We start from the raw sequence: 10,254 nt of genomic DNA, 5'->3' as shown, positions 1-10,254 counted from the left end.
AGTATTTTGTTTGTTCAGACTTGTGATAAGTTGTTTAAATATTGATGCACCCAAGAGTTCTATTTCTTCTAAGTTGTGGCATACAATACATTGTTGGTTCACGCTTGTGCAAAAGTTGCTTTATTACATGTTTGTTATGCAACTAGATGTACATGTTGATTTGTTGTGATGGTAGAGGGTGTTTCGTGTGTGTCTAGAAATAGTGCACGTGAAGGTATGAAAGTTGCCCAACAATCTTATAACTTGCAGTGATAAGTTGCCTCCTAGCTACATTTTTGCTTGGACAACATCATCAACTTTTAATTGTCTTGGTATACATTAATGGTTCTCTGTTTTTTCCTGGCTAGATTCCTGGATCATTTCAACGAAAAATGGAGAATAACGGAAGTACATTAGCTCCCTAGATGACAATGCAACATAACTCTTACTCGTTGCTTTTTGGTTTGGCAAGAATCTGGATAGGAGCAAGGTGAGTGCTTGATCTGCTTGAATCAACCAACAACCAGTTTTTGGAAGATGTCAACTAGTCGAGCTTTGTTTTCTTCATTCTTGGTCTTTTTCCAACTATTGTTGTTATGTCAACAAAGTAATATAAAATGCCTAGGTTTCTATAGCTATGTCGAGTGTTAAGATATCGGAGATTTCCTGTGTTAGTTGATATTTCAACATGGATACATCGCAAGATACGAACTGATGCTGTGTATTTTAGCCAATTTTGAGCAATATGTACCATTCTTGTCCTTCTTGTGAGCTGCTTGTTTTTTGCCGGAAATGCACAATATAGACCACGTGAACACACGTGTGAAAAAAGTGCGGTATTGCGTGAAATTTCTGGTAGCCCTAGCAACGAAGAGGCCAGGAGGGGACCCGTTATTGTTTGGTGCGAGTGATTGGGGACTGGTGCATGGTCATGGTGTGTAGAAAATAGATACTTTCCGTAAATAGCTAAGTCACAACCAGAACTTTCCTTTTTCGGATGAGGGCCAGGTTAGACAAACGAGCCACCGTTTGCTCCCTAGATTATACCACAGGTTTTCTCTTAGCAACCTAATTTCCTACCAAATTTAATTAATTCTTATTAATTACAAAGGATAGTATATTGTATATGTTACAATTATTATCTTATCTATATGACGTAGAGAGTTAAAAGAAGGCATGGCTTACATGCCTTATGCTATATTGCTATGTTTGGTAGCAAAAGTATTCCCTCGGTTCCGTTGATTAAGGTGATATGTTTTGGCTCGTTTATTAAGGACAGTTCATCTACAGTAGGGCAATAGTTTTCAAATGTTCCCCTATTAATTTGGCAATCAACTCCTTGATTATCTCCTTGCATGGCGGTCGTGCCGCAGAATCCAGTCGACCAATAAATGTCTCCTGTTTTTTGAGGAAGACATAAATGCATGCCAAGAATAATTTCGGGAGATTAGGAGGAGATAGCACCCTGCGCCTTGTTTTGTGATGAAAAAATTGAAAAAAATTAACCCCTTATTCAAGCGAATGGAGGGAGTATTTTTTATAGTATTTCAACAGTATTATAGTTTCACATAGTAACATAGTTTCAAATACTTTGATGTGTTTTGCTGTGATAAAAAAATGTCGTATTAATACTTCAATATCCCTCAAAACCTGTTATTTTTTAAGTATCGTAAAAATAAGTCTGGATCTATTTTTTTCTGAAACTGAAGTAGTGCTTGGTTCCTAAAAAAGCTTCACAATTTTTTCTGGATACATATGAATCTATAGCTGAAACATGTCTATATATCTCTTTATCTAGATAAAGTTGCGAAGTTTTTCAGGAACGAAGGGATACAAAATGCAACAATTTTGTGTTCTAAAAAAAATGCAACAATTTTTTTTTATTTTTTCACTTAAAGAAAAGGAATACGTATATGATTAAAATAAAATGAATAAGAACAAGGTAGCAGCGTGTCTGCTTGTGAGACTGACCAACCGCAGACACCCAATGGACTCGTCTGGCCTTGAGCCTTGACCTGCCGTCTTCTTTGTATCACGCTCTTTTTTTTAGCCGGTTTCTTATTAGGAAAGAAACCGCCTAATTATTCCCTACTAATCTATAATCTGGACTGATTTGCAATAACCGTCAAGTTGCAGGGTGCGGAACGCAGTACAGGTGGAGAGTTGCGGCGCTTGGTTTATAGCGGAGCGGAGGGCCAAGAACTCCAAGAAGCGCAGGTGGGCGAGGAAGAGGAGAAGCAGCGTCGGCAGCGGGGCATCTTCGAGGGAGGAAGAGCGGGGCCGGCGGCTGGGCGCGGGCGAGGTAGGAGAGGGAAGCGGGGAGGGCCGGTTAGCTCGTCCTTTTTTGGCGGAGGCGGTTGCTGGCCCGCCGGGATGGGCGACTCCGGCGGCTCCGTCGTGTCCGTGGACATCGAGCGCATCTCCTTCGGCGGCAAGGTCCGTGCTCCCCACTGCTACTTCTCCCTTTCTTGCACGAATCCGCAAATTTCGTGCTTGGCGTGGTTAATTTCTGCTAGCACCGGGGAGATTTGGTTGGCGGCATTGGAGCTGCCTGGCAGGAGGAGGATTGAAAGGTCTGTGCGCCGGGCAGAAGGTGCGGCGTCACTGGCGGTAGTGGAGTTTAGCTGGGCTGTGTTCTCATATTTTGGGTTCGATTGGATACAGCTGTGTTACCGTGTTGGATTGTTTGGGGGTCCAATGGAAAAAAAAAGGTCATTTCTTCAGTGTTGCCAAATGTGTTGTTCCCCTATATCTCGAATTTACCAAGTTCTTCTGAAGTAATCTTGGTTACAGAACTAATCCTTGTTTTGTTCCACTAGAGTTCTGGTTCTCTGGGCTAGCAAATTTGTTTGTTCTACTGGTTCCTTGTTCAGAATTTCGTTTTATCCCAATTTGAATCGAAGTGTTTGGGTATCTAAATCGTAGTTCGGGGTTTCCCTTGCTTCTTGATTCACGAGGATATTTTGTCAGGGTATAAGTCCGATTTGGAGTTTCCCTCTGAACGCCGCTCCTTTCCACATCCACTAGCGCTCGCCATCTGCGTCGTGTAGTATCGAAGTGTTAGTTTTTTAGGGATGCCTCCTGCGGGTGCTGGCCTCTACCTACCTTCGTCAAGGCGGATTTCTTTTATCGGTCCCTCTTCTGTGTGTGTGGCAGCGTGCTAATTAATCTAACTAATCAAATCAGTCGCCTGCTTTGTTTGTGCTTATCGCTTGATCATCAAAAAAGAGAAGGAAAGAAACCAGAAAGATTCGATTGTGACGCTTTTGGGTGGTAGCTTGGGTGTCCTAACTGTCACTTTTCCTCTTCAATTCTGCAACACCGCTTTGGTTAGTTGTGCTTCCATTCCGAGCCCAAGTTTCCTTGCCAGATCCTTCCTTGCTGTTTGCGGATGTTGCCATAGTTGGGATTGTAATGCAGTTGGATTTTGCTCTTTCACATGAATATGGTACAAATAGCTAATAAGTGATCTCCAAGAGATAAAAATAAATTTTGATTGGTAAGACCAAATAATTAGTGGACAAAATCCTGAAGTTGCTGCATTGTACAATAAGCAAAGGCCAACGACAGCTTCCTCTTCACTAACTGGACTGTTCCCAAATAATCACCCAGGTCAAGCCAATCAAATCTGAAGTGGGGTTGATGGGTGAATGGTTTGTATCGAATGTGCAGGTTTACCTTATTACCTGCTTTCTTGTTAAATATTGGTAATGCAGCTTACAAGCCTCCTTCCTGACAAGTTATCGTCACACATATTCTTCCTGTGATAGAACAGAACAGCTAATTGTTCTGACAAGTATGCTTTAATCTATTTGCTTGTGAGATGGTGGAGGAATCACTTCTGGGTGGTTCTTGTTCCTTGTTTCCCCTTATTTTCCTTGGCCTAGGAGATGGTCTAGGAATTATCACTTTAGCACCACACGTCATAATGGAACTGTTACTATTCTTTCTTATCAGCACCTTACCAACTTAGTTTTAGTATTACAGGCACCAAGCAAAGAACCCTTCAATCGTGATTTCTGAACCTTTGCTTCATTTTTGGGAAATTCCTTGCTTCAAGCATCTGTTAACAGTGCTAGTTTATAAACAGATGCATAATATTCTACTAGCTAAAATAACGAGGTTCACTGTTTTAATGATTTATTTGGCTCAAACATGGATTTCTTTTGCTGGTCGCAGTTATCCAATTGAATTACTCCAATTATGCAACCATGGAGTATCATTTATCAAATGTCCATGCCATCTTGATCCATGTTTGTATAACACTTTTTTGTACTGCTTTCTTCAGGAACATCATATACAGACAAAACATGGACCTGTATCTGTTGCGGTGTATGGCGACCATGATAAGCATGCCCTTATTACTTATCCAGATATTGCTTTGAACCGTAAGTTTTACTATTGATTTAATAAAACCGTTTTAAGTGCACACTTGTGCAGCATACCCTATGTCCATTAGGTTATTTATGAATTTTCCAGTAAATAGGCTTACATTCATTTTGTTGATCAGATATGTCTTGCTTCCAAGGACTACTTTTCTGCCCAGAAGCAGCTTCCCTTCTGCTTCATAATTTTTGCATTTACCATATCAGCCCCCCTGGACATGAGGTTCTTAGCAAACTTATTTCTTACAATTTGTTTTTTGCTATTTTGTTATCTTTATATGATACTTTTGTTCTTTACTGCCCTTTGCAACAATTGTGCAGTTAGGAGCCACTCCTATTTCACCAAGCACTCCTGTACAATCGGTTGATGAGTTAGCTGATCAGGTTGCAGAAGTACTTGATTTCTTCGGGTATACAGATTCTCAAATTTTTTTTGTAATAGTCAGATGTTTTTCTCACATCTTTGAACTAATTTCTTTGTGGCTTTTCCAGATTGGGTTCTGTAATGTGCTTAGGTGTCAGCGCTGGTGCATACATTCTTACTCTCTTCGCAGTATGTGTCTCTATAGAAGTAGTTTATTTTCTACTGCTTGCACTATTAATAGCTATCTATATCCTTTCTTGCAGACAAAGTATAGGGAGCGAGTACTAGGTCTTATCCTTGTTTCACCTCTATATAAAACTCCCTCATGGACTGAGTGGTTTTATAATAAGGTAGCTATTCAGTATATAGCCACTAGTACTCTGTTTTTGTCTTACAGAACAATAAGGTATATTGATGAATTCATCTTACTAATAAGGTTGTACTAACAAATTCATTTTCTCAGTTGATGTCAAATTTGTTGTATTATTACGGGATGTGTGACATGGTGAAGGATTGTTTGTTGCAGCGGTATTTTGGCAAGGTACGAATATTCATGGCATGTGATTTGTTACATACTACCTCCGATTCAAGGAATAAGGCGTCCTCGTTTTACGTGCTTTTTTGTTTGACTAAGAATAACTTCAAATATATAAAGATTGTTTGTATGAAATTAACATCATTAGAAAGTGTTTTTCAATACGAATCCAACGATACTAATTACATATAATATAACCAAAATTTTGTTGCTTAATTTTTATGGTCAAAGTTCGCCTTGGAATGTGTGTGCGCCTTATTCCTTGGGACGGAGGTAGTATTTTAGACCATCTGCTATTAGCTTAGTTGCATATTGATCGCTTCTGTTGTAACTTCTTATCCTCAGAGAGTGCGGGGAGGCTCTGTTGTGCCAGAATCTGATATTATGCAGGCCTGTAGAAGTGTATGTACTGTGCAATTTTATTGTCCTCCATTATCAACTATTATACCTCTGTAAATTTATTGTGCTGATTTCTCCTGTCTTTAATTCATGAAGTTTCTAGATCAACGACAAAGCATGAATATATGGCGGTTCATCCAAACAATCAATCAGTATGTACCCGTTTCTTGTACCATTCTTGCTTGACCAACTTGCACTTGAGCTGATGGAATCAAAACGCTGTGGTGCCTTCCAGAAGGCATGACTTGACAGAAAGCCTGAAGCAGCTGCAGTGCAGAACGCTGATATTTGTTGGTGAGAACTCCCAGTTCCACACTGAAGCTGTCCACATGACTGCAAAACTTGATAAGAGATACAGTGCTCTCGTTGAGGTATCTATCTATTTACCCAACAGTCCAATATTCAGAATTTGTTCCGTCCTTTCCGAAGTACCGAGTGTGGTGTTTTAACAGGTGCAAGCGTGCGGGTCGGTTGTGACGGAGGAGCAACCTCATGCGATGCTTATACCGATGGAGTACTTCCTCATGGGATATGGCTTGTTCAGGCCGAGCCATGTAAGCTCCAGCCCTCGCAGCCCTCTGAACCCGTTCTGTATATCCCCTGACCTCCTCTCGCCCGAGAGCATGGGTGTGAAGTTGAAGCCGATCAAGACGCGGGCCAATCTCGGAGTGTAGGTACAGGAGAAGAAAATGTGGGAATGTTGGAGGGCTTAGGTTAAACCGGGGGGTCGGCATATTGATGGTGTGTCAGCCTATAGTTTTGTTGTTGAAAATTGGACAGATGTTGTAATTGTGATGTAGATAGAGAGAAGTTTTAGGCTTGGTAAGGCTGGTTGTTGAGGGGTTCTATTCCATTGATTCGTAGTAGTATTAAACAGTTGTAAATTGTCACAGATTATTGTTTGTCAAAGCAAAAGGAATAATAACAATAATGGAAGCTGATGAGCTGCTGTCCGATTAGGTGTGCACATTGTTGTCTCTTGTCCAACTTCGCCAGTACCTTGGTTTCTTTTTATGAGCTAGAGACTGGTGAGGTATTGTTGTCTCCTGAAGCAAACTTGTGTTCGACCATCGTTGTCTGTAGATAGGCCAGGTTGGCCAGGTCCCAGTGCGACCCGATTTTTCCTGGTCCAGGATCAAGTTATGTGGCATAAAACTGGCCTAGGAAATAATAAAATAAAATGGACGTTGCATTTGGGTTTTCTAATTAAAAAAAGATTTTACTCGAAATCTCCCGTCCTTTTAGGTGGATTCTGAGTTTCTGACCCAGCAACAGGCAATGCCATGGCAGAAATTCACGGTCACGTGCTGAAATGGGTGTGTGGTGTATCTATCGGTGCTCGAGTGTTGGTGCTTGAGTACCCCTGGTATTTGTAAAAAACAAAGATACTCCAGAATTTTACCAACTTCTTTGTTTTAAGCCAAAGAAGGCCGATATGTGTTCCACCTTCCAAGTGTCATGCTTTTTTTAGCTTTATCGTTAGCCATGCTAAATACAAAGCCTTTAAGTCTCCCATTTGGTTTGGTTTTATGAGTCAAGTGACACATGGCAGAAGCGGCTTTATTTGTAGTACAATACAAGGTGCTTAGACAGATGCTTACGAAAAAACAGATTATTGTACATACACCTCCCTAAGCACTTTTGAGTTGTACATGTCCCAACCACCTGTTTGGAAAAGACTTATGATGGCATCTTCTTTTCTTCTTCTAGAAACTGATGCTAACTCTGAAATACATTGATTGTAGTTTGTAGAATGAAAAGAAGCAATCAACAATAAAAAAGATGCAAGGAGAAACATTGAGTGATCACATGGTCTCTACTTCGTATCTCAGTTTATGTTACTTGATCTTAGTTTGTTTGAGAGTGACTAGTGTAAAATCTCGCATTGTATGACCTTGTAACCAAAGTCAATCACTTCTCAAATTCATGAGTTGAAATGAATTTTTCATTAATAACATGAATATGATCTCAAATAACCAAAATGTTGTCACCCACTACCGTGAAGCTTGTGTTTACCGAATGTGCTTGATCAATCTCAATGTTATCTAAAGATAATTATTTGAACATTAAAAAAAATCGTACATGTCATACAAACTTTATTTGCAATGTACAAGCCATAGTAAGCGCACAAACCCAAGGATAGAGCCGGGAATTAAGCATATGGGGCAAGCTTAGTACAAAGGAGGGATAAACTAGCTAAAATCATGTAAACTAGGAGGTGTGATAGCTAATGTTCTAAGAAAAATAATGAGCATAGGGGGAGTAGCCCTCTTGGGCCCCCTTTGTCTCCTTCCCTACACACCCCGTGCATGCTGAAAAATTGCACAGATCGTGCCTACATCCATCATCCAGTTATAACTAGGCATTGTTCGGGCTGGGCTAGGCTTCGGGCCGACCCTAACAAAGCCCGACGTAACAAACCTAGTCGGGCCTAAAATTTCGCCCAAATCTGGCCCATCACATCAAATACCCATCGGGCCTCGGGCAGGGCCTCTTTCCTATTTGACGCATTTCTCAAGCCCAGGCCTGACCCGACCATCAAGCCTAAATCTTTGGCCCAGGCCTGGCCCACAAGCATTCTCAGGTTGGCCCAAGCCCGTGAATTTTGGGCCAGGCCGGGCTTCACATGGCCAGGTATACATCCAACATATTCGCAAAAAAAAAGGTATACATCCAACAAACTCATGTGAATGGAGTGAAAGAGAAAACTTCGGTCTAATATATGAATGTTTTTTTAGACGATGTGACATGTTCATTAACTTCATAGCTGGATTACATCATCATACATGGGACTCGCGGTAGAGCAATAGAGGGGGGAATTGTTGTGGCACGCAAACTCAACAAACATTAGGCAAAAAAACATGTTTTTTTGTGTTGGAATTTTGGCCCATATTGGATCAGCACAATAAATATTCCATAAATTCCTAATAAATCCTAGAGGTCCACTTGGCCCATTCATGCATGGCAGGGGGTGAGACAAAAGTTTAGTCCCACATTGCTAGTTGAAGAAGAGTTGGAGCAGCTTATAAGGAGAGCACTTCATACCATTTGTAAGAGAGAAATAATAGGAGGAAATAGGAGCTGATCACACGCGCGCTCCTCCTCCGGCGACGCCGCCGCTCGCTCGCCTCGTCACAACACGTCGCGGGTTGCAGGAATGCCTCGAGCCAAGAGCCTCTCTCCCTTTCTTTTTGCCACTCATGAACGGGTATATGAACAGACACAAGAATCTGAAACGTTTTTTCAGTGGGTTTTTAATAAGAAGGCCGTTCAGCTTCGGCTGCTGCCTGTTCGGTTCAGCTCACTGACCATTCGTTTCATCTCCTCGCGTGGCTTGTTCGGCTCCTCTCTCTGTGCCTATAAAAGAGGTCGCTCCTCTCCAGAGACAGAGAACGAGACACAACACCATATGCGCCTACCACTCGGTTCCAGAGCTTTGCGCCGCCGCTCAAGACTTCTCCATCCCGTCTACCGGCGTGCACCGCTGGACGGGACAGCAGGCCTCCGGAACCCCGTCTCTTGTGATCTCGTGCGGGAGAGAGGCGATAAGGTTTTTGGGGAGCGCTCTAGCGCGGCTAGCAGCATCGACATCGACACGGAGGCCGACGACTACTTCCCCAACGACGACTTCTTCCCCGACATCAGCAACCTCTTCAGCGACATGACTCTCAACAGCGACAACGTCAACGCTGGTTCCTCTTCTGGACCGTATGTGTTCTTGCTTTCTGTTTATGAGACCATGATGCTCTTCCTTCTCCTAGCAACATGTTCAGGCTTATTGTCAGAAAACATAATGCTCTTATCAATCAGTTTAGACTTGTTGCTCCTTTACTCTATGGTGATTTGCATGACTAGTTTAATCTCAAACTTTTTAGTCATGTATTATCTACTTTTTTCTTTGATTAAATCATGGGGAAAATTGCTAATATATTCAACATTTTGGGGTGGAGTTCAGTAGCTAAATCTTTTGTTGCTGCCTACCGTCGACACCATCAAAGCGACATTGCTAATATATTCAACATTTTGGGGTGGAGTTCAGTAGCTAAATCTTTTGTTGCTGCCTACCGTCGACACCATCAAAGCGACCACCAGATAAGAGTAAGACAGACACCACATGTCGAAGAGTCATCATAACACCATGACATCTTTGCTGTTTGAACCAAAGAGATCATTGTCGTGGATGACATAACAAATATTGATGTGGTGCGTCGACCCAGTCCACTCCCGTGAACCTCTCTCCTCCAGTAAACAAATTCAATGAAGATGTATATATCCGCTTTGTAACACTCCAAATCAAAGTCGGGGACACCATCCTTTGTAAGCTGTCGCCACCACCAGAAGTAGCATCCGCCAATGAACCCATGTACATTATGATATCTACACACACCCAATTCCTCCCGGCGGAAGAAACACTTGAATAACTTGTTTTCGTCCGAATCACACAATTTTTGTTAATAGCGACAAACTTTGGGGTTGATTTTCTTTTTCAATTACCACATCTAATATTTGTTTAAGAAGTTAAGCCATGAATATAATAACGAAAGATTTTGAACAATGAGTGAAAATTGCAAGTCATTCAAAGTCTTACCCGA

At 41.6% G+C, this 10,254-nt stretch overlaps 1 protein-coding gene across 1 annotated transcript; it reads left to right on the top strand.

Annotated features, from left to right (window-relative positions):
* The first annotated feature begins 2,284 nt into the window (after nt 1-2,284).
* On the top strand, nt 2,285-6,629 carry LOC124693723 (protein NDL1-like). The gene is made up of 11 exons (XM_047227139.1): nt 2,285-2,415; nt 4,268-4,367; nt 4,490-4,587; nt 4,686-4,774; nt 4,857-4,917; nt 4,992-5,078; nt 5,192-5,269; nt 5,609-5,665; nt 5,759-5,814; nt 5,898-6,033; nt 6,115-6,629. Exons 1-11 carry the CDS (start codon nt 2,353-2,355, stop codon nt 6,334-6,336), a joined length of 1,047 nt encoding a protein of 348 aa, XP_047083095.1. The 5' UTR covers nt 2,285-2,352; the 3' UTR covers nt 6,337-6,629.
* The last annotated feature ends 3,625 nt before the right edge of the window (nt 6,630-10,254 follow it).

Source organism: Lolium rigidum, chromosome 1 (genome assembly GCF_022539505.1).
Source record: "Lolium rigidum isolate FL_2022 chromosome 1, APGP_CSIRO_Lrig_0.1, whole genome shotgun sequence".
NCBI classification, from domain to species: domain Eukaryota; kingdom Viridiplantae; phylum Streptophyta; class Magnoliopsida; order Poales; family Poaceae; genus Lolium; species Lolium rigidum.
Note: the sequence above shows the minus strand (reverse complement) of the source record. Positions and strands in the feature narration are given on the sequence as shown.